Raw genomic sequence first — 25,769 nt, forward strand, 5'->3', positions numbered from 1 at the left:
CACCCTGAGCAACCAAAACCACCCACTACAGGGCAGGTGACCCCACAAAGCAAACCAAGCCATCTGGTCCACGCTCCCCACCTCCGGGAGGGAGATGGAAAAGTTTCGGGAGTAGTCCCCGGCCAATCGGAAAGACATTTTTCATTCCTCAACCACTACTCTCAGGTGCTCCAGGGAGGGAGGATGACTTCCGGACAGTCCTCCTGCCGCTCCTCCCTCGGGTCAATTATGAAACTCTGGGCACTCTTGACCTCACCCCGTTAGGGCCCGGGAGGGGCTCCCTAGTATAAAGTTCGCAGCACCGGACAGTTGAGCTCACTTGCCTGATATTTCCAGTGTCAGAGGGACACGGCCAACGTGTAGCCCCTTCCAGGCTGACAGCCGCGCTCCAGCCATTGCTGCGAGCCCGTCTGCTCCCGCCCTGCCGGTGCACTCCCCGCAGCCGCCCTCCGCCGAGCCCCAGCGCCCGCTCCCATCGCCGATGACCGCGGGGAGGAGGATGGAGATGCTCTGTGCCGGCAGGGTCCCTGCGCTGCTGCTCTGCCTGGGTAAGTTCTCCCCCTCTGGCTTCCGGCCGCCCCAAAGAGGAGACAAATAAGGAACGCTCCTGTGCATTTGTCATTCGACAAGTACGGAGTTGTCTCCAGGTTCAAGTGTGCTCTATTTAAAATTATGTCTTGTTTTGTGAGTCTGTCTTCCGCTATGGTGGGACTGGGGGTGCGGACTGGGGATCGATGTTAAAATGCCTTTTATTGGTGAATTAATTATTGGCATATATGTTATGCATGGATTGAAATATCTCCTTATTAAATAAAATAAAAAGTTGTTGAAAAAGCTTTTTTTTTTTTTTTGAAAAGTTGCCAATCCTAGAAATCTAAAGGCCTGGGACGCACTGTTAACATTTCATGTCTTGTTCCTTTTTGTTGGAGAGTGGGGAATAGAAACTAGCGTAAGAAATTTTTTTTGGGGGGGAAAGCTTTTCTCCTCTGTCTTTCACTCAGTTTTCTAAAACCTAGCCTGGTTTAGCTTTCCCGGAGGAGCTGGTATGCGCCAGTGCCAGTTGGCTGAGCTCCAGACGCAAGAGAAATAAAACGCTGGTCGAGGGTATCTGGAACAGAAGGGCCCTGGGTAGGTTCTGGCGCTCCCCATCGCCCTTCGCCCCTACACCTGCTGCTTCCGTTTTCCCCTGCAGCCTCCTAAGCAGCCTCTGGAGCAAGCGTTCTGCACTTGCTGCTAATTGCACCCCACAGCCTGTGATCGCTGAGGGTATTTTAATGCCAGTCTTCCTATTTGAGATGGTTTAGTTCAAGGGGAAAAATTTCCTAAATAGCCTTTCTGTTAAAAAAAAAATTACTTCTTTCTAATTCCTTAAACTTCAGTTTAAGGAATTTGAAAGAGTTTGAAGTCGTATATGAATATCTTAATAAAAAAATAAAAGTTACCACCAGTCTCATATTCTCCCTGGAGTTGGAATGAGGCTGATTCCCCAGGCACTCGAACTCTACCTGTGAAGGATGTGACTGCTAAATTATTATTCTGACACACCTTATCTCAGGGGTTGAGAGACCTAATGAAATGCATATTATGCATAGTTGAAACTACAAGTCTAAGTCCAGGAACACAAGTGGAAACTAGATATGTGGTTTCTGCCAAAACTGAGCTAAGAAAGACTTGCTAGAAGATTCTCAGTAAACAACGTGGCTTTGCTGTCTTTGTTTTGAAAAGAATTAAATTAGAAAGGTGACAGTCTTCCTAGAGTTAGAAATTAACCTCGAGGTCAGAATAACTTAGCACTTATTATTTTCCCCACGTGTTAAGGTTGCATCTGAACAATGCACATGTCTGTTCTGGGTGTTTCATTGAATATTCTAATTTGAGACAACAAGAGCCTGTGAATAACCTGGTTACTACCCACTAGTGTGTGTGTTGTGTGTGTTTTGTTGTCATGAAAGTGCTTACCTCCTTCATTGCATTACTTAATTATAGTTCATCTATTTCGTCAGCTGCCAAGCCCATTTCCAAATGAGTTAGGTCAGTTTCTGTTTTCCCAGTTTGTTTGGATATTTCTCTGCCACTAGGAAAGTTCCTGTTTCAAGTTTTGTGTTATATCTCTAAACTCTATTCAGTTATGCAGAGCCCATAGCCTTATTTTGGCAAGACCACCTGTTATTTCTGAAATTGCCTTCTTTTCCCCAAACAAAATATTTCCTAAAAATACTTTTCCCAAATCCTGTCCTTCCCCCCGCAAAAAAAGAGAGACATTTATTTTAAAATTTTAGCATACATATTATAACTGCTTTATGTAGTTATGACTAGGGAATAAAGTTCCAGCCTCCACCCTTAACACATACAGATTTAAATTGCTACGCACAATCATTTGGTTACTTTTAAATTTTACACGTGTTTAATATTGATGTTCTTTTTTTATAAATTGGGGAACTGTGACCCAAGTTCACATAGAAAAGTAGTGACAAAGTGAGAGAGTCCACACTTGGGCTTGCTAGCATATTTGGCCTACTGAACATTAAGTAGAAGAGTTGAAATACTGGATAACATTTTTCTAAATAATCTATAATTTTAGAGCAGAATTTTGTCTTTTTTAATCTTGTGATTTTTCTAAAGAGAGGAGGATAAATTTTTATCTTGAATTCTGCAGTTATGTTCAGGGGCTTTCTATTTAACATCAGACATTTTTATTCATGACTACATGGGTTTTTGAATATGTCCCTGAATGATATCTCCAAGACAATTTAGTCGTACTTCATCAATGAGAGAGAATTAAGCAGAAGAAATATTCTTTTTTGAAAATATGAGAAGCATAAATCTCAATGAGACAATAGGCTTGTCTTTGATCATTTCTGTTGACCCTGAGAGTTTATGAGTTACCTGAGTCTTGGCACAACCTGAGATGACAAATCTTGTCAGAAAACGTGATGACAGGCCTTTTCTGTCTGGATTTTGACCAGGTACCCTTGCCACCTTCTGCATAGTCTTGCCATGTGAGCAGCTTGGGTAATTGGGGTGTCTGATTCAGCAGTAAGACCCAAATCCGGGAGTTGAGAAGAAAACTAACAGTTACTAAATGCCTACTGTGTGGCAGCCATGTTGTGTATTAGGTGCTTTAAATACATCATCACCTTTACTTCTTAAAATAACTGCGTGAGGTAGATTTGATTAGCCCAGTGAAGTCAAGTACCTTACAAAGACTCAGAGATAGTAAATGGCCAGGTCACTCTGTGATAATGAGGAAAGAGCCAGTGAGATTCAGGGTTAGCAGGAGCATAATAAACATAGCAGATTCTAATAGAGAAGTTCCAGAGTAGCCTGGGGCTGCTCCAGGATTCAGACCATCTCGTAGGCACAGCACATGTACAAATGGGCTTTCTGGCTCTGTGCAAAATCAGGCAAATAAAATGTGACTATTCTCTTAAGCTGTGCTAAAATATGTTGAATTTTTACTTAATGTTCATAATTTCTAATCAACACAGTTCCTAAGATATCATTTTTATTATAAAGATTTTTATTATAAGATATGATTTTTATTATAAAGATATAATATAAGATATTATAAGATATGATTTTTATTATAAAGATTTTTATTATAAAGCATTATAAGATATGATTGTTATTATATATATAATTTATTTTATTATAAAACACAGTTCCTAAGATATGATTTTTATTATAAAGAAGTGAGTTGATTGGGGCCCTTATTTTTATATTTTACAAGGTTTACATTAAGTAAAGCAATAAAGAGGGTAACTTATGTCTGTTTTATTCCTTGTATTCTTTGTATATTATTGTGAATTCAATATAGCATCGATAAGGGATCAACTTGGGATTTATAGTCCATTCCTGTTAACTGTGAGAATGTAAATGTATTTCCTTGGTTTTAAAAAAATAACAATACTCATATAATCACTTTGGAGAAACTGAATTTGAATGTTTTCTGTCTATTTTTGCAAAAGGATCTCCCATTTCCTGGTTAATGTTCACGTGAAACATGCAAATGTCAAGTAAGAAATCCTCTTCAAAGAGAATGTAAATTAAGGTGGGGTTTCCTCATCTGTCAGTCTTTACTTTGAGTGTAGGCCTATACAAATCGTCTAATTAATATGGCTGTAACTGCTGCTGGGAACATTCCATCGGGAGACAATGAGAATGCTTCCCAATGGTGTAATAGAAGAGATCCTCAGGGAGGAGTAGTCTGACAGCCATTGCCTTGACATGGCAATTCTGGAACCTTTGAAAAAATGAAGTAATGCCACATACTCAGCATCCTCTGGAGATGCAGTTTATGTAAGACTGGGTGTTTAGTTATAGGGCACATAAAGGTTGAGTGGCCTTCTAGGTTAAAGTAATGATTTAACTTACTGGGATACTATTTATAATACTCAGGATGATTTGATAATTGTCCAGAAAAAAATGGATTTTTTAAATATATCTCATAAGACACTTAATATATAGGTTTATCCTCCATCTCCTTTTTAAAAAATTTCAGTAGCATTTGGGGTACAACTGGTTTTTTGTTACATGGGTGAATTACATAGTGGTGAATTCTGAGATTTTAGTGCGCCTATCACCTGAGTAGTGTACATTGTACCTAATGTGCAGTTTTTTTATCAATCCCTAGCCCACCCCCCACCCTTCTCCTTCTGGGTCTCTAAAGTCCATTATATCACTCTGTATGCCTTTGTGTACTCATAGTACATAGTACATAGTACTCATAGTACACATAGTACATGTATAAGTGAGAACATATGGTTTTTGTTTTTCCACTCCTGTGTTACTTCACTTGGAATAATGGCCTCCAGCTCCATCCAGTTTGCTGCAAAAGACATTATTTCATTCCTTTTAATGGCTGAGTAGTATTCCATGGATATATGGATGTATTCCATGGAGATATATGTAACATTCAGAAAGAAAAATGTTAAACATTAATCTCTTAGGTTAAAAATTCTCAATTTTAAATTTGAGGCATGAAAGTGATTGATATGTGCACACACACACACACATCTTTATATATGTAAATTTTATAGTCTTGAACTAAGAGGCATAGTGTATAGTGTATAAAACACAAATTTCATGCACCATTTTTTTCTTTCATACTTTCAGAAAGAGTGATTTATCTCTGAGCCTCAGTTTTCTCATCCGAAAAAAAAAAAAAGGTTATCCACAATAACCTTGTCAGGAAATTGTACATAGATTTAATGGATAAGATGATACACGAATTCATAGAAAGCACTTTTAAAATTAGAGCTGTCATCATCAAAATGGTTTCTTACAAACAAAAGCCTCACTTAGTTCTTAGGATGCATTTTTAGCCCAGAAAGTTATTATTGTTCCCATTTTACAAATGAGGAAACAGGAGTTCACAGCATGTAAGGCTTCGGGTTTGAATATGCTGTACCCTTTACTGTCAATGCCCTCAAGTCACTCTTTACTTTTGGTGAAAGTACTCATCCTTTAAGACTGAAAAAGGAGCCACTTCCTTAGGCACTTCTCTGATAAGCCCTGACCCTCCTCAATTGCACCTTTCCCATCCCTTTTGTCCTATGGCCCCTGTCACACCACACACAACACTGTAAGTGTGTGTATAACTCTGTCCCTCCTTGCTGGTGCTATAGTCATCTTTTATCATTTCTATTGTGATAGGCTTATATTAAACACAATAAATGTTTGCTAGATGGATGATTACATTGACACTTTATTTGGAGTTATCACCACTATGTTATAGACTCAATTACCTGCACTTTAAAAATGTATTTAAAAATATTTAAAAAGATATTTTGAGAAGCAAAATATCTTGAGATTAAGTAACAGTTTTGGAAAATTCAATTCTGTTGTTGTTTCTGATGAAGTCTAATAAGTTTTCTTCCCTCTCTTTCACATTTTTATCTCTTATTATATTATTATATTATTCAGTATTAACTGAAGATATTCATGTGTGTGTGTGTGAGAGAGAGAGAGACAGAAAGAGAGAGAGGACGAGAGGAAGAGAGAGGGGTTACTGAGCTATGATATGACTGAATAAAGTGGCAGTGATATGACTGAATAAAGTGGCAGTGATATGACTGCCAGTGGCAGAAAGAGAAGCATTGTTTTAGAAATTAAAGAAACCTTGCAGAAATCTAATCCAAACTTCATTTCACCCTCTACCCCACCTCACTCCATGTTCTCTGTTTTCAGAGATAAGGCAACTCAGTTGCAGGGCAACAAAATAAGTATGTGAGCTAGAACTGGATCCCATTTCTCATGAGTCTAATGCAGGGTTTTTCAACCTTGTCTCAGTTGACATTAGGGACTAAATAATTCTTTGTTGCAGGGGGGCTGTCCTATGTATTGCAGGGTGTTTAGCAGCAACCCTGGTCTCTACCCACTAGATGTCAGTAGCATCCCCAGTTGTGACAACCAACATAGTCTCCAGACATTACCATATGGTAGCAATGGTCCCCAGGAGCAATTTTGCCAATGAGGGATACAATTTTGCCAACCTTGCTTGGCAATTTTGCTCCCGGTTGAGAACCAATAACATAAAATATACTTTTTTTTAATTGCTGTTACACATTGCCACCCATAATTCACAGTCTGGAAAATTAGTGCTTGAGTTATCAAGACAAAATTAATTTTAATGATAATCTGGATACAAATATAAAGCCCATTCTCATGTTTAAAAAATCAGCTTGGCAATATTTATTGCTGATTTTAGCACCATTCACATCTAATAATGATGAGTCTTATTTACGATGGAATCATGAATACTTTCTCTGATTATTCCTTTGATAACCACCCTCTACTTCCTTTTACAACTCTACTCTCTTAGCTGTCAGCACACTTAATTTTCTTTTTTCTCTAATTTCTTTTTCTCTTTTCTTTGCCACTTCCGTCTGCTCTCTACCACCTGTTTCTCAAAGTTCTGTTATTTTCCATTCCATACTGTTTTCCTTGGAACGTTTAAATGACTTCCATTCCTTTAAAGGTAGTATCTCCTCATATGACTTTCAAATAGACTTCTCCTGACCTCCAAATAAATTCTTATTCCTTTACTGTATTCCCAACAGCCTCAGAAATATAAATAGGTAATACCTATAGGTAAACATTAAACTCGAATGTGTTCACTCCCTTCATGCCTTCATGCCCAAACGCCACCACAAGCCTGCTGTCCTGCCTATGTCTCCTCCTTTTTTAATGGCAGCATTCTCTGTTTTTTTTCTGACTAGAAACTTGGCATCATCTATAAATTCTCTCCTTTCCTTACCACCCTTAGGTGTCCAACTCCTTTAAGTCTACTTAGGGCAGGAACAATGTCTTTTGTACCAGTTTTCTTTCCAGTGTTTTGTTCAATATCTTGCATGTAGACAATTCTCAATAGATATTTATTGAGTAAATATTATTTGACAAATGTAGTTACTAAAAGCAAGGATGGGGTAAGCTGCCCTCCTTTTTGATGACTGGGTTGTAACTAAGCCCATCCCACCAGCTATCATGCTATGGAGGCATATGTGGCTCTCACTGAAGTCAAGGTCGCCAACGTCAACTCAAACTATATTTTCATAAACTATATTATCTGAAAGTAGAATTCCTTAGCAGCCTCCAGTGTGTGAGTTGTATTATGTGGGTTTTCTCAATAAAAAGTAATTAACTTCGAGTCTTTTGAAATCATCTTTAATGTATTCCCTTTCTCTTGTTTTGTGTGTGCTCACTGATTAAAACTGTATCCTTGCAGATTCATGTTTGGCCATAGGTATCTACAGAGAATACAATATAGTCAATATACTTATCAAAGTGCCATTAAATATCCAAGCTTCATGCCACAATGTGGCCATAATGAAAAGAAGGCAAATTGCAGACACTTATAGTCCAAACTGTTGCTCCCTTAGGAGATTTTTCTTTTGGAATAATAATGTAAGAATAATTTAAATTGGATTTATGGAAGTGAGAAGCCCGATGGAAGGGAGTCAAGGTAGAAAACGTTATAAAAAAGCCCTTCTTATGTAAGATTGTCTTGAGGAAAAAAATATGTTTCCAAAAGATAATTTGAAACAATACTTTATAAATGAAGCTTTGGCTTTTGGGGGAGGCAAGTCCCACCTTTAGAGATTTTAGTCACAAAGTTCCAAACACTCAGATTAACTTAAATTGTACTTTTTTTTTTTTTTTTTTTTTGAAACAGAGTCTTGTTCTGTCACCAGGCTGGAGTGCAGTGGGGTGAACTCGGCTCACTGCAACCTCTGCTTCCCGGGTTCACGCCATTCTCCTGCCTCAGCTTCTCGAGTAGCTGGGACCACAGGCGCCCGCCATCACATCTGGCTAATTTTTTTTTTTTTTTTTTTGGTATTTTGGTTTCACCATGTTGGCCAGGATGGTCTCGATCTCTTGACCTCATGATCCACCAGCCTCAGCCTCCCAAAGTGCTGGGTTGTACTCTTTACACAAGAGTTGGTGTGTATTCTCCTGCATTCTGGAAATACTTCTGTTATAAACAAGATATACATCTTTAAATTCATATTTAGTGCAAAATAGATAATTCCCTTATATTTTGACTCACTGATTCTTTATTTGACTAGCTTTAAGTATAGCATTGTATGATAATATGTAAGTGAAATATATTAGCATTTGAAGTATGATTTAGAAATGACTACCTAAATTGGAGAGTATAACTTAATGCTTATGACTAGAAACACACGGCATAATAATATTTTTGCTACTTGACAAGGAAGATTCTATGGCTATTTTTCAAAACTCAAAATTAAAATAATTACTTATTTTTAACCTGTTATATTAACCTTGGGTTTCATATGTTTTATCTCAAATTGCTATAGACACTTTTTACACTTAGGTCTTAATGAAGTGCAGTTACAAAGCTAACATTAAAAATATATAGGAATAGAATTATTACTGGCAGAAGGCAAGTTTAGTTTTCTATAGATTATATATGTGTGTATATATGTGAGTGTATATATATATATGTAATATATGTATATATGTGGGTATATATGTGTTCATATATATTTACATATAAGTAATATTTATAAGTATATATGTGTGTATATATAAGTATGTGTGTGTATATATATATACACACACACATATATATACTCTCTGAAAAGTAGATTGCTATTAGAAGGTGCTGACAGTCTTTTCAGTATCTGATGTGATAATGAGTGTTAGAGTTATTTTGACCAAGGTGAAGTAAGAGCTTATCAAATAGTGGAATTTAATTTAAAACAAAAAGACATCCAAAAACAGTGAAGGCGTATTCACTCCTTAAAAGCACACAAGATCCAACAAGCCTATTATGTTGTAGACAAATTCTAAAATCACAGACTGCCATGGAAGATGGTAGAAAATGAACAGTCTGAGTAGGTTGGCATGTGACCAGAGCAAAAGTGTGAACAAAGAGGATTTTGCTATGTGTTTGGGCTGGACAAATGCTATGAGTCTGCACAAGTTTGCTTTTCTGGTCTAAATAGCCTAAAAGGTTAAATTGGGAAAATGAGATGCATTTCTTTTATTCTGTAATCTATCTGATTTTAATTTGGATCATTTTTATTTTCTTGATTGTTTTCCAGAATAGTCATTTTACCCTAAGATTTGCAATTGATTTTGCTGACTTGGCTTGGTCATCCAGTCACCAAATCCTAGCCTCCTCTGTACTGGCCTCCTTCTGGATGAGCCCTCAGTGTGATCCTTAGGAAGCAAGGTCAATCCAGGCACAATGGCTCAAGTCTGTAATCCTAGCATTTTTGGAGGCCAACATGGGAGGATCACTTGAGCCCAGGAGTTCGAGGCTGCAGTGAGCTGTGATTGCACCACTGCACTCCAGTCTGGGCAAATGAGCAAGAGCCTCGAAAAACAAAATAAATATAAATAAAAATGAAGCAAGGTCAAAAGAAACCGTATGAAATAGGAAGTACATTTTCTACGTCTGGCATTTTGTCTGACTGTTGGGCAACCACTTCTTAGTGCTCTAGGGCCCACGACATTTACTGCTATTGCCATTCCTATGATGGCACTCAACCTCTCCCACGCGCGGTCCCCAATATTGTGTAAGGGTGTAGGCTCGGCCCTGACTCACAGGGAAGAGGCGATTTGTATCCTCTGAGTCACTGGCACCACTTCCTGCTGGCACATCTGAGATTTCACTGAAACATAACCTGAAAAATGAAGGCAGAGAGATATATAGGTGAGGTTCACATTCCTAAAACCCATTTGGAAATTTGATAGAAACAATGACCTCTGAATGCATTTCCATTTTTGTAGCTGTATTGTAAAAGAAGCGCCAACTGCCAATTTTGAGTTTACAGATCATCTGTGTTATATCACCTGGCAAGAAATTCCTCTGTATCTTAGTTACCAATGCCACCAGACAAGAAATGCCACCAGATCTGTTTTTTTGACACAGACACTATCTAAAATCTTTAGTATCGTAGTGAATTATTTGCTTAGGAAGAATCTACTGTCAAGAATGAAAAAGCCAAATATAGTATTTGAGGTCCAATCATACAGAAATTATGTTCAAACAACACTAAGGTCATGAAAAATCTGACATTAAGGAAATATATGCATGACTTTAGCATTTATTCCCTCCCTGTATGACTCATTAAAATAATGACTAGCGATTCTTTTTTGTTTTGTTTTGTTTTGAGAGGGCGTCTTGCTCTGTCGCCCTGGCTGGAGTGCAGTGGCGCGATCTCCGTTCACTGCAAGCTCCGCCTCCCGGGTTCACGCCATTCTCCTGCCTCAGCCGCCAGAGTAGCTGGGACTACAGGCGGCCGCCACCACGCCTGGCTAATTTTTTTTTTTTTCTGTATTTTTAGTAGAGACGGGGTTTTACTGTGTTAGCCAGGATGGTCTCGATATCCTGACCTCGTGATCCGCACGCCTCGGCCTCCCAAAGTGCTGGGATTACAGGCGTGAGCCACCGCGCCTGGCCCTGACCAGCGATTCTTAAGGTTAGCAGGATAGTGGATGTAATATTTCTCTGGAGATAGATTTTTTATTCATTGGATCGCATTCACTCTTCTACCCTAGTTTGCAAGTGTTTGGGAGCAGACGCATATTGCAGGAACATTTGAGAACCACCGTTTTAAAGCAAAAGTGCTGTGCAGATGGACATGACTTAGAATTAATTTTGCTGTTTTTTTGGCCACATCCATCCATGATGGAATTGCAGTTATACACTTTAATTTGAAAGGAACATTTAAAAATTATATACGTTTCCACCTGTAAAATATCCTGCTATAGGATTAATGCAGCAAGTCTCACAGAAACTATCCTGAGCGATGGACTGTGTCCAAGGGAGCGTCACAAGTAAGGAAAGCCCAGTTTTTGTGGAGGCACACCCTGGGCTGAACATTCTTTAATTAACAAAGACAAAAATTTCACCTGTGGCCTGAACAACTGGAACAAAGTTTCCAACGGTGGAAAAACTAACAACTACTAAAAATCTTTAAAAAAGAAGACTAACGGCAACACTCCAAAGTAAGTTGGATTCTATAATAGTTGCAGGTTGTAGTTGGAGGCAATTCCAAGCAGGAAAGATTAGGCTTTAGTTTATGCAAAGGATAGAGAAACTAGCTTCAAATGTGCATTTTTTTTTCTCTGGCTAGCATTTTCCTGGAGGGAGAATTGGTAATGTCTCCTCCAAAGCTTTCCTCAGTTGAAGAAATATGTAGGAATAGGAATGTCAAGGATGTAAGCACGTGCAACTAAAACTCCAATTTGTATTGAGGAAACTGTATTAGTTAAAGGATTTAATTCTTCAGTGGTGAAATTATTATTGGGATATAAAATAAAATGGACTTGAATGAGAATCTAGCTTATTCTCCATAAAAAGCTTAGTAAAATAGTTTTCAACTCTGTTCAGCTGACAATGAAATCTAAGCTTTAGCTATTTGTCATTCAACAAAAATATATTTTTTGTGGTTCCACAAGAGCAATTGAAGCAGCATTTATGTTGTAGAAAAAGCATGGAGTGGGGAAGGGATAATTCTGAACCTTTAAAGACAACAGAATTTTCAAATCATTGAAGAATAGGAGACTTGATGTCAAAAGATAAATTCGTAACTCTTCTCTTCTGTGGTCATAAGTGATCTTAGACAAGACATTTAATTTAAATGCACTGAGGGTATTTGAGACTAATAACTACTTCACAGAATTAAGTGTGAAATTTGATGTATGAAGTTATACATTATGATGCTGATGCCAATATGTAATTTACTTTTCAGAACCCAAAAATATACAATCAGCTTAACAGATACAAGCCTTCTCTAACTGAGAAAAAATAAAATTCTTGTATTACACAAATTAAATCTTTCTTTACAGTACCAAATTACAGAGCTATGCAAACTTGTTATAAACCAGTAGAGGGCACTGTTCACATACACTGCTAAAACCCGAGGTTAGAAGTTGAGAGTCAAGGAACATTTATTGGATGTGTCAGCCATTTCAGAAAAAAAAAAACATTAGTTTATTTCACTGTATTCTCCCCCAAAATCTATAAGATAAGAAAAATTAAGACCCAGAAAAGTAAATTAATTTTTTTTCAAGATCATGTAGCTCAAGTTTTCCTCACAAGACTGCCTTTCCACCATACTTTGTGGCCTCTATGTTGGGTTAAATACTCTACTTCAATTACAGCTACCATAATTTGTTCTCTGTGATGTCCATTATAATCTAGCATTATTGCCTATTTCCAAATTCTATAAAGTGACCCATTAACAATATGTATCCTTGGGAAAAGTTATTTAAACTCTTTATGCCTTAGTTTTCTCTAATGGGGCTAATAATAGTATCTTCCTCAAATTGGCACTGAGAGGACTAAATAATATAATACAGATAAGGTGAATAGGACCATACCCGGTTGTATTAGTTTGTTTTCACACTACTATAAAGAACTTCCCTGAGACTGGGTAATTTATAAAGGAAAGAACTTTAATTGACTCACAGTTCTGTATGGCTGGGGAAGTCTCAGGAAACTTATCATGGCCAAAGGCAAAGGGGAAGCAAGCCCCTTTTTCACAAGGTGGCAGGAGAGAGAGGGGGGAAGGAGGAACTTCCAAACACTTATAAAACCATCAGATCTCATGAAAACTCACTCACTATCCTGAGAACAGCATGCAGGAAACCACCCCCATTGATTCAATCACCTCCCTTCTTCGACACATGGGGATTACAGGTCCCTCTCTCAACACATGGGGATTGCAATTCCAGATGAGATGTGGGTGGGGACACGGAGCCAAACCATATCACTGGTACATAGTACATGTTCGAGAGATGGATCGTCCTCTGTCTGAACTGTGAAAGAAATGGAAAGTTGAATATATTTTGTTGCCTTTACGGAGGCATTAATCATCCTTTTGTAACAGTTACCACTTACTTAGCTACTTCAATGAAACAGGTTGATTCAAACTCTTCCTGTGTTTACAGAAACTGGACTCTCAGTGTGGTTCATCTGGCATGCCTATTCCTTCTCCTATTAGACAGGATATGTTCTGATTTTACCTAGATTACATTTACCTAGCTGCCAATCGGTCAAGGAGAATTTTCAGGAGTAGGAAGTCATTCTAGTTATCACGCACCCTAGGCCAATAAGCACCGGAATCCAAACGAAAATGTCCAACCGACTAAACAAAATAACACAGGAGGTATTTATTCTCAAAAGACAACCTTTAGGGTGTAGAAAAAGCAAGCTTAACACACATGTCATTATCCCCCACAGTAGGTATTATTCACTTCTTCAAACAAAATATGTCTAATTTTTTTCAAATCTCAGTTCTGAAATTCATTATTCCCCAAAGCAATTGCAAGCTGAAGCCATTAATTAATTTAGTGGAGCTTAATTGCTGCTACTACTACTACTACCGCCACCATTAGTAACAGTTACTCAAATAACAGTTACTCAAATACATTGGAAAGAGTGTTTGAAGTGCAAATACCTAAAGCTTAAACAGAAGCAGCTAAAGCTCTTAAGTAAACATCTGTGAAATTACAAGAGTTCTTATGATGATTCCTACACAATTCAGAAAGTACTTGAGTCATTCTTGATATCTATGTTCCAACATTTTATCTTTTCACTGAATACACATGATGAAACAGCTGATTCAGACTCTTCCTATGCTGATAGAAACTGGATTCTAGGGCTCAGTATGGTTCATTTGGTATGCCTGTTCCTCCTCATATTAGACAAGATATATTCTGATTTTACCTAGCTTGCATTGTATTAATTAAAATCTATACTCATGTGTAATGCAAAGCAAAGAGTAACTTAGGTACATAAATCAATAATGAATGTTTCTTAGATTGAGTTTATTGTTGTTACCATAAGTGGAAACCGAGTTTTTATTTACAGCCTTCTTTTGTGATGGGGTCTAATTAGGAGCATTTCTCTGAACACATGATGGAATAAAATAGTGGAAATTCTCCAACTGATGTGCATCTTAAGAAATCAAACTTCAAAATCAAATCTTTGAAAATGTTATTGTGAAATATTTAGAGCAGGTCAAATCTGTAACCGTGAATGTAATGCCAAGGCTTTTATCCTTCCACAGAATAGCTGGGGGAGTTTGTATTTTCTGTTATATGCCTGTTTCCATGAATTATTTTGTTTTATGGTTTTGATGGACCAAATCTGTGAAACAAAACAACTCTATAAGTACTGCAGTTATGTAGAAATTTGATCAAGATTTCTTTCCTTAACACATTAATTATATATTCGATTTTTCTTTATAAATAGGTTTTCATCTTCTACAGGCAGTCCTCAGTACAACTGTGATTCCATCATGTATCCCAGGAGAGTCCAGTGATAACTGCACAGCTTTAGGTAAGCCCAAGTTTGTCAATGTGGCGTCAAGAGACTACATATTTTTAAACAGAAATATAAACTCAAAGACTATAAGTATGTGATAATTTTTAAAAAGGGTAAGAATAGCTGCTATATTACTTTTTAAACCACCATATAAACTAATGTTCCGAAAAAATTATATAAATGAATAACTGGTAGGAGAAGGACCGGACAAATTATATACATAGATTTGATTGTGAAGACATAGAGAACAACAACAACAAAAAATTACATTCCCTTTGGCTGTTTCCTGGCACTTTACTGCAAAACATCCTCAGAGACCACACTGACTGGATTCCAGGCAAAACAGCAAAACAGGAAAACTTTGTACAGAGTAGGTTCTCTATCTCTCTCTTTCTACCCCTCTCTCTCTCTGTAAGAAGAAAAAATGATGGTCCTTTATTTCTAGGCACAGTGTTCATTCAGAAAACATTTATTGAGTATGTAGTATGAACCAAACGCTGTGCTAAGGCATACAGATACAAAGATAAGTAATACAGTTTTTTCCCCTCGAGGACTGTGGACTCCAGATATGGTCCAAGGGGGATCAGCTTTATCTTCATTCTGAGCTATTGAATCAAGATAACTGAGTTATTTTGAGGAAACAGGATATTTTCCATAACAATTTTATCTTTTTTCCCTCACCATCAGGTTCTCTGGAGGTTTGGTCAGACTCCCCCGCATCACCTTTTTTTTTTTTTTTTTTCCTTCTTTGGTTATTTGGGCAAGAGTATTACAATCACATTGCTGTTTTAAAAGTAATTTTATAACATCTTTCACATTTTGGTATCTAAAGCTTTCTAAAGTGAATTTTACACAGAGGCTCCTATTTTCATTGCTGTATTTGTCTACCAGAGGCCTTTCTCACTCAGGGTTTGTCTAGTTTGGATTCAGGCCTCATCATTAGAGATATTGGGAGACTGGTTAATTTCATTAATGGTAACCTCAACAACTTGAGAACATATACCAAAGCCAGCCTTACTGATTAAAAATCCACTGTAGAATTAAGCTCCTTTGAATTAATTAATGGTATGAGCTTGCAACTGCTTTGGGGAGTAATAGATTTCAGAAATGTTTTGGGACTTGAGAAAAATTAGACAAATTTTGCTTGAAGAAGTGAATAACATCCACTTGGAGGATAATGACACGTGTGTGTTAAATTTGCCTTCTCTACCCTTACAGGTTGTCTTTTGAGAATGAAATCCTCACATATAATCTTCTTTTGTTCAGTCTGTTGGACATTTTCCTTTGGATTCAAGTGTTTATTGATTGGTCTAGGGGGTGTGACAACTAGAGTGACTTCCTACTTCTCAAAATTCTCCTCAACTGATTGGCATCTGACCTGTTTTGTAGAAGTAGCTCAGTGGTTACTGTTATAAAAGAGTGAGAAATTCTTCCATGAAGGCTGCAGAATATATTCAACTTTCCACTTCTTTTACAGTTCAGACAGAAGACAATCCACGTGTGGCTCAAGTGTCAATAACAAAGTGTAGCTCTGACATGAATGGCTACTGTTTGCATGGACAGTGCATCTACCTGGTGGACATGAGTCAAAACTACTGCAGGTAATATGTCAGAAATAAACAAATACAGTTTGTAAAATTTTGTTTTATAGATTTAGGGGTACAAGTGCAGATTTGTTAGTGGATATATTCAGTTGTGTTGAAGTCTGAACTTTTAGAGTACCTACCCCTCAAATAGTGTGCATGGAACCCATTAGGTAATTTTTCATCCCTTGACTTCAAAAGGTAGAAGAGTTTCAACCCCCCCAAAACTCTTCTACCTTTTGACGTCTCCAGAGTCTATGACTCCACTCTCTATGACCATGTGTACACATTATTTAGCTCCCACTTGTGAGAACATGTGATAAACAAATGCAGTTTTATTCTTTGTATTTCTATTTTTATATTTTGAAATTACCCTATATTTCCATGGGCTGTTAAATGCAGTATATATATTATTAGAAACTTTTCTGAGTTTTTAAAAATTAGGTAGTAAGTAGTAGCTTTTAAATTGCACACATATGTCAGAGGTGCAGAGCAGGGAGGGCTTCTGATGCTTCTCACACTTGCCAAGATGGTGTCTCTCTGCTTTGGATCTTTTCCTTCAACTTCTATATCAGGTATTGTTTTAAGAATTGATTCCAGGCCGGGCGCGTTGGCTCATGCCTGTAATCCCAGCACTTTGGGAGGCCGAGGCGGGCGGATCACGGGGTCAGGAGATCAAGACCACCCTGGCGAACATGGTGAAACCCCTTCTCTACTAAAAATACAAAAAAAAAAAAAATTAGCCAGGGGTGGTGGCAGGCGCCTGTAGTCCCAGCTACTCAGGAGGCTGAGGCAGGAGAATGGCATGAACCCGGGGGGCGGAGCTTGCAGTGAGCAGAGATCATGCCACTGTACTCCAGCCTGGGCAACAGTGCGAGACTCCGTTTCAAAAAAAAAAAAAAAAAAAGAATTGATTCCAGGCCAGGCGCGGTGGCTCAACCCTGTAACCCCAGCACTTTGGGAGGCTGAGGCGGGCAGATCACTTGAGGTCAGGAGTTCCTGACCAGCCTGGCCAACATGGTGAAACCCCGCCTCTACTAAAAATACAAAAATTAGCCAGGCGTGGTGGCGCACGACTGTAGTCTACTCGGGAGGCTGAGATAGGAGAATTGCTTGAACCTGGGAGGCGGAGGTTGCAGTGAGCCGAGAGATCATGCCACTGCAATCCAGCCTGGGTGACAGAGCGAGACTCCATCTCAAAAAAACCAAACAGACAAACAAACAAAAAAAGAATTGATTCCACTGATTTAGACAAAAGGAATCTCAAACCTGTACAACTTACAAAACACCACTGTAGACTGTCAGCCACCATGACAGCTGAACACATCCATCATTTAATACCACAGTTTAGCACAAGAGCTATGTGGAGCCCTTTTGTCATTACTGGTCTAACTCAATCTTTGAAATCCTCTTTACAGTCTTTAGCAAATTTTGTTGATTTCTTACATTACAGTGTGATGTTAGTCCTTATAAAACTAATTCATAACCATGATTTCCTTTTTAAATAACTGATCTTTCTTTCTTCCGTATTTTCCTTCAGGTGTGAAGTGGGTTATACTGGTGTCCGATGTGAACACTTCTTTTTAACCGTCCACCAACCTTTAAGCAAAGAATATGTGGCTTTGACCGTGATTCTTATTATTTTGTTTCTTATCACAGTCGTCGGTTCCACATATTATTTCTGCAGATGGTAAGTCAGTGTGGTTTTATACTCTGCTTTTATAAATTACTTTTACATAATGCAGACCTATAAACTGGGTAAAAATATGGATAAAGTATTAGAGAGATAAGATCAAACCTGTACAAATGATATTTACAAGAGTTGAGAAACTATTAAGTATTATGCCCAATACCTGAGTGATGGGATCAGTTGTACCCCAAATCTCAGCATCATACAATATATCCTGTTAAGAAACCTGCATATGTACCCCTGAATCTGAAATAACTTGAAATTATTTTTTAAAAATACATTTTTGCTGCAGAACATCTGGATTGAACTTTATTATCAGCTCTGATACTTATTACCTGTGTGACCTTACATAAGTCAAATTGAGAGTATCAACTCCCTTCTTTATAAAATATGGACAGAAATTCTTATCTTACGTTAGTTATAGGGTGGTTGCTTTTAGTATGTAAAATGATATTTCATGTGAAAGTAAATCACAGGAAAGGTGCTACTGTTATAGTTAACCACCTGAATTTAATTCATCAAGTCACATTTTTTATTTTATAAGAAACAACCTTGTAAATTAATAACCTTAGAAGCTTGGGTTATCTTACAGTTTAAGCAGACTGGTGGAACTATTTCTAGACAATTATAAAAAATGGGTGTTAAAAAATAGTTTGTGTCAGTCCCCCAAAACAGTCGTACCTCATCCTCATGTGCATTATTGTCACAAGCTGAAAACAGAAAAATAGAAAGTGAACATTGAAAGTATAGTTTGGCTTTTTTTTTTAAGGGTTAGGAGCAAAGGATGGGAACAGTGTGAATTAATTAATAACAGTTCCCTTTAAAATGTCTCCATGAAACATATTTTGAAACAGGTACAAATTACTCAAGGTAAATTTAAGTTTTTATTTTTCTGTGAAAGTAGTGCACTTCCAATTTTGAAGGTCTGAAAGTGTGCTAATTTCATAATATTAAATTTATTTTGTCCACATTTGACTCTAAGTATCCATCAAATAATAATGCCTTCCTAATAAGTTGCCATGACAGAACTAAATATTATTAAAACTGAAATATGCCTGCAAATCTTTGACCACAGTCCTTTCCTTTATAGATGGGGCACTGAGGCTTAGAGAGGTTCATTCAAATGTCCCAGCTCATATAGTTGACAAATGCCAGAGTGAAGAACAAATTCTTTCTAATTCATATTCTTCCAGTAAACATAGACATGATGTGGTTTCCTCAAAGCTACATGTCTCATTTCCAAAAAAGAGACAAAATAAACTCAAAAATATTAGGAAAATAGCTTAATGAATAAATGAAAGAAGATTCTAAATTATGATAAATCTATGAATCCTAGCTATGAGACCTTGGACCTTGGGCACATTATATATAACCCATTTGTATTTCCCTTTCTTCATCTGTAAGATGAGGATGGTAACAGCAAATGTGGGGGTAAAATAAATAATGCATGTATAGCACTTAGAAAATTGTAGGTCACCAAATTAGTGCCTGATAAATATTATTTTTATTTTTATTAGTGATAGCATTATATCAATGTGATAGACAGAGTGTATTAATGTAGCATGATTTGTAAATATTCATTCCTTAGAAGGGAGGAAGGAAAAAGAAAGAGAGACAGAAAAAGAAAACCTAAAACTCAGACTTAAATGTGGTCACACACCACTTGGAATTTCACAATATTCATGATCACGTTAAAGACTTTGAGAAGCTCTTTAAGTGTATTTTATCATTTCATTCCAAAATTGTTTGACTACAGCACACCATCTCTTCATCCCTCTTTTTTTTTTTTTTTTAACATTGTCCAACCTAAATCTGTTTGACTTTGTCATTTTGGAAACACTATGCTAATGTGCCTTTGGAGTCCATATATAACACACTTGTTCCTTTACTATTAACTGCCGTGCTAACAGTTTCGTTTGTGAATATTTCCAGGTACAGAAATCGAAAAAGTAAAGAACCAAAGAAGGAATATGAGAGAGTTACTTCAGGGGATCCAGAGTTGCCACAAGTCTGAATGGCGCCATCAAACTTATGGGCAGGGATAACAGTGTGCCTGGTTAATATTAATATTCTCATTTTATTAATAATATTTATGTTGGGTCAAGTGTTAGGTCAATAACACTGTATTTTAATATACTTGAAAAATGTTTTTATTTTTGTTTTATTTTTGACAGACTATTTGCTAATGTATAATATGCAGAAAATATTTAATATCAAAAGAAAATTGATATTTTTATAAAAGTAATTTCCTGAGCTAAATGCTTCACTGAAAGCTTCAAAGTTTATATGCCTGGTGCACAGTGCTTAGAAGTAAGCAATTCCCGGGTCATAGCTCAAGAATTGTTAGCAAATGACAGATTTCTCTAAGCCTATATATATAGTCAAATCGATTTAGTATTTTTTTTTCTGTTCCTCAAATCAATGATAATTGGTTTGACTGTACCATGGTTTGATATGTAGTTGGCACCATGGTATCACATATTAAAACAATAATGCAATTAGAATTTGGGAGAAGCAAATATAGGTCCTGTGTTAAACACTACACATTTGAAACAAGCTAACCCTGGGGAGTCTATGGTCTCTTCACTCAGGTCTCAGCTATAATTCTGTTATATGAGGGGCAGTGGACAGTTCCCTATGCCAACTCATGACTCCTACAGGTACTAGTCATTCATCTGCCAGATTCTGCCTATGTAAAATGAATTGAAAAACAATTTTCTGTAATCTTTTATTTAAGTAGTGGGCATTTCATAGCTTCACAATATTCCTTTTTTGTATATTACAACATTTATGTGAGGTAATTATTGCTCAACAGACAATTAGAAAAAAGCCCACACTTGAAGCCTAAATTTGTGCTTTTTAAGAATATTTTTAGAGTATTTCTTTTTATAGGGGCTTTGCTGAATTCTAACATTAAATCACAGCCCAAAATTTGATGGACTAATTATTATTTTAAAATACATGAAGACAATAATTCTACATGTTGTCTTAAGATGGAAATACAGTTATTTCATCTTTTATTCAAGGAAGTTTTAACTTTAATATAGCTCAGTAAATGGCTTCTTCTCGAATGTAAAGTTATGTATTTAAAGTTGTATCTTGACACAGGAAATGGGAAAAAACTTAAAAATTAATATGGTGTATTTTTCCAAATGAAAAATCTCAATTGAAAGCTTTTAAAATGTAGAAACTTAAACATACCTTCCTATGGAGGCTGGGATGAAAACTAGGGCTCATTTTTCTGACATTTGTTTATTTTTTGGAAGAGACAAAGATTTCTTCTGCACTCTGAGCCCATAGGTCTCAGAGAGTTAATAGGAGTATTTTTGGGCTATTGCATAGGGAGCCACTGCTGCCACCACCTTTGGATTTTATGGGAGGCTGCTTCATCGAATGCTAAACCTTTAAGTAGAGTCTCCCTGGATCACATACCAGGTCAGGGAGGATTTGTTCTTCCTCCACTTTTATCCTGGCATGTGCTAGGGCAATGAAGACATAATAAGCCATGGCTGACCTCTGGAGCACTAGGTGCCAGGACTTGTCTCCATGTGTATCCATGCATTATATACCCTGGTGCAATCACATGACTGTCATCTAAAGTCCTGGCCCTGGCCCTTACTATTAGGAAAATAAACAGACAAAAACAAGTAAATATATATGTTCATATACATATTGTATATGTTGTCATATACATATTGTATATATATTCATATACAAACATGTATGTATACATGACCTTAATGGATCATAGAATTGCAGTCATTTGGTGCTCTATTAACCATTTATATAAAATTTAAAAACAAGAGAAAAGAAAAATCAATTAGATCTAAACAGTTATTTCTGTTTCCTATTTAATATAGCTGAAGTCAAAGTATGTAAGAACACATTTTAAGTACTCTGCTTACAGTTGGCCCTCTGTGGTTAGTTCCACATCTGTGGATTCAACCAACCAAGGATGGAAAATACTTAAAAAATAATACAACAAAAAACCAATACATTATAACAACTATTTACTTTTTTTTTTTTGAGACGGAGTTTCGCTCTGTTGCCCGGGTTGGAGTGCAGTGGCACGATCTCAGCTCACTGCAACTTCCACCTCCCATGTTCAAGAGATCCTCCTGCCTCAGCCTCCTGAGCAGCTGGGACTACAGGCACATGCCACCAAGCCCAGCTAATTTTTGTATTTTTAGTAGAGGTGGGGTTTCACCATGTTGGCCAGGATGGTCTCAATCTCCTGACCTTGTGATCCACCCTCCACAGCCTCCCAAACTGCTGGGATTACAGGCGTGAGCCACCGCACGTAGCATTTACATTAGGTATTATAAGTTATGTAAAGATGATTTAAGTATACAGGAGGATGTGAATAGGTTATATGCAAGCACTATGCCCTTTTATATAAGTGACTTGAACATCTGTGCCCGATTTTAGTATGTACAGGGGGACGATCTGGGAATCAGTCCCCTGTGGATACCAAGGTACAACTGTATTTATTCACGCTTACTAGATGTGAAGAGAGTCTGAATATTTTCAGTGATCTTGGCTGTTTCAAAGAAAATCTATTGACTCTTCAATAAATCAGCTGCAATCCAGTTATTTCATTTACAAAAGATTTATTGTAAGCATCTCAATCTTGGTTTGTCAGTTTATCTTAAGCATGTCAATTCATAAAAACAAGTCATTTTTGTATTTTTCATCTTTAAGAATGCTTTAAAAAGCTAATCCCTAAAATAGTTAGATCTTTGTAAATGCATATTAAATAATAAAGTATGACCCACATTACTGTTCATGGGTGAAAATAAGACAAAAATAATTGTTTTAGTGAGGATGGTGCTGAGTAAACATAAAAATTGATTGCTCTCAGCTCATGTGTCCTGTACACAGTGGAAAGATTTTAGTTCACATTTAGTCTAACTCCCCCATTTTACAGATTTCTCACTATGTATATTTCTAGAAGGGGCTATGCATATTCAATGTATTGAGAACCAAAAAAACCACAAATGCATAAATGCATAATTTATGGTCTTCAACCAAGGCCACATGATAAGCCAGTTAACTTACTCTTTAACCAGGAATATTAAGTTCTATAACTGGTACTCAAGGTTTAACCTTAAAATTGAGATTTCCTTAACCTTAACCTTAAAATTGATATTGTATTAAACATAATACGATATAACTCCACTGTTCTGCTGAATATTTTTTGCTCTAATCTCTCTGCCGAAAGTCAAAGCGATGGGAGAATTGGTATACTGGTATGACTATGTCTTAAGTCAGATTTTTATTTATGAGTCTCTGAGACTAAATTCAATCACCACCAGGTATCAAGTCAACTTTTATGCAGCAAATATATGATTCTAGTGTCTGACTTTTGTTAAATTCAATAATGCAGTGTTTAAAAACCTGTATCTGACCCACTTTGTAATTTTTGCTCCAATATCCATTCTGTAGACTTTTGAAAAAAAAGTTTTTAATTTGATGCCCAATGTATTCTGACTTTTAAAAAATTCTTGTTCATATGGGAGAAGGGGGAGTAACAACTTGTACAAACAGTATTTCTGGTGTATATTTTAATGTTTTTAAAAAGAATAATTTTATTTAAATATCTGTTATTCAAATTTGATGATGTTAAATGTAATATAATATATTTTCCTTTTATTTTGCACTCTGTAATTGCACTTTTTAAGTTTGAAGAGCCATTTTGGTATACAGTTTTTATTAAAGATGCTATGGAACATAAAGTTGTATTGCATGCAATTTAAAGTAATTTATTTGACTATGAATGTTATCGGAATACTGAATTGTATCAATTTGTTTGTGTTCAATATCAGCTTTGATAATTGTGTACCTTAAGATATTGAAGGAGAAAATAGATAATTTACAAGATATTATTAATTTTTATTTATTTTTCTTGGGAACTGAAAAAAAATTGAAATAAATAAAAATGCATTGAACATCATGCATTCAAAATCTACACTGACAATGCAGCCTCCTTCTTTTTTTTCTTTTGCAATTTTTTTCCCACAATACATTAAAGGGTTTAAAAGCAGTGACAGGGATATAATGTGTGTAGATATAATAACTCAATGGTGTTAATTGGGGAAAACATTCTATAAATGTATCACATTTTATAGCCAGCATAGTGAAGAATTTCTTGAAATAGAAGGAGCCACATTAGTTATAAAATTCTAGGTGTTGGTATTTAAAAATCCTAGGAGTTAGGATTTATTTATTTATTTATTTATTTATTTATTTTGAGACAGAGTCTCACTCTATTGCCCAGGCTGGAATGCAGCAGCGCGATCTCGGCTCACCACAACCTCTGCCTCCCGGGTTTGAGTGATTCTCCTGCCTCAGCCTCCCGAATAGCTAGGACTACAGGCACACGCCACCATGCCCAGCTAATTTTTGTATTTTTAGTAGAGACAGGGTTTCACTATGTTGGCCAGACTGGTCTCAAACTCATGACCCTGTGATCCGCCTGCCTCCAACTCCCAAAGTGCTGGGATTACAGGCGTGAGCCACCGTGCCAAACCTGGGGTTAGTATTTTTTAAAATAATATTTTAAAGAGTATTTTAAAAGAGTATTTCTAAAAAGAATAGATATCCTATTGGGAAGTAGCATTTGAAAAGATTCATCAGCTAGAACGGTGTCTTATGATTCTCTCAGCCTCTGCAAAGAGGCTTGGCTCCCCTGAGCCTTCAGAGCAGACAAGCTTGATTCTTCCCACCCTTCATCACAGTGATGGATGACTTCCTTGGTATACTGCGTCAGCAGCCTACAGAGTACTTGCTCCATTCCTTAGCTCCTTGGATCCTTCATTAGCTTGCAGCTGGGGAAGGGACCTATGGCTTCAACCCTTTGACAGGGAGGTTAAGCAATTTGTCCTGGGTCACACCACTGGCAATAGGTGGAGGTGTCATGAGAATTGAGGTCTTCTGACTCCTAATTCCACTGATGTTCGGGCCATGTCAGAGGCAGAGGAAGATTATAAGGAGTTAGTCTCAGATTTAGTTTAGCGTTTTCTTGGGAGAAATAGAAATTCTTGTAAAATAGAATCTTTGAATTGTCATAGAATCATTACACTGATTTTGTTCAAGGTCTGAGAATCCAGAAGATTAAGGAAGAGAACTCTTAGAAACACTTTTTTTCTCTTGGTTTCCAGGATATCACACTCATCTGCTTTTCTACCTGCTTCTCAGTCTTTAGCTAGATCTTCCTCAATATTTCCCTATTCTCTACCATGGACCTATCAACAATAGAGTGCCCCAGAGCTCAATCTTGTAATTTTTCTCTCCGTATTGCCACTACCTACTTCATTTCATACAGTTTCATATATTTAATTGCTGTCTATATACTGATTACTCCCAGTCTAGATATTTCCCATGAGTTCCAGATATCTGTGTCTGATTACCTAACATCTCCACTTACATATTCACTAGGCATTCAAAGGTGACACGTTCAATAACTAATATTCCCCTATAAATGTTTCTTCAGTTTAGTTACTATTTCAACTAAATTCAACTCAATCTTTCTTTTATCTCAGACCAAAAGCCTGCTATCTCTCTCTGGGAGGTGCTAAATTACTCATCTTCAAGTGATTTCAGAGAGAAATACCCTAAAGTTTTACAATGATGGCAGAATTGGTCATTTTGAAGAGATTATGCAGAGGGGGAAAAAGATTCCAAGAAA

At 36.9% G+C, this 25,769-nt stretch overlaps 1 protein-coding gene across 1 annotated transcript; it reads left to right on the forward strand.

Annotated features, from left to right (window-relative positions):
• The first annotated feature begins 70 nt into the window (after window positions 1-70).
• EREG (epiregulin) lies at window positions 71-24,050 on the forward strand. Its single transcript, XM_002814873.5, has 5 exons — window positions 71-548; window positions 14,738-14,824; window positions 16,287-16,410; window positions 17,933-18,082; window positions 20,015-24,050. Exons 1-5 carry the CDS (start codon window positions 482-484, stop codon window positions 20,094-20,096), a joined length of 510 nt encoding a protein of 169 aa, XP_002814919.2. The 5' UTR covers window positions 71-481; the 3' UTR covers window positions 20,097-24,050.
• The last annotated feature ends 1,719 nt before the right edge of the window (window positions 24,051-25,769 follow it).

This window comes from Pongo abelii, chromosome 3 (genome assembly GCF_028885655.2).
Source record: "Pongo abelii isolate AG06213 chromosome 3, NHGRI_mPonAbe1-v2.0_pri, whole genome shotgun sequence".
NCBI classification, from domain to species: Eukaryota; Metazoa; Chordata; class Mammalia; order Primates; family Hominidae; genus Pongo; species Pongo abelii.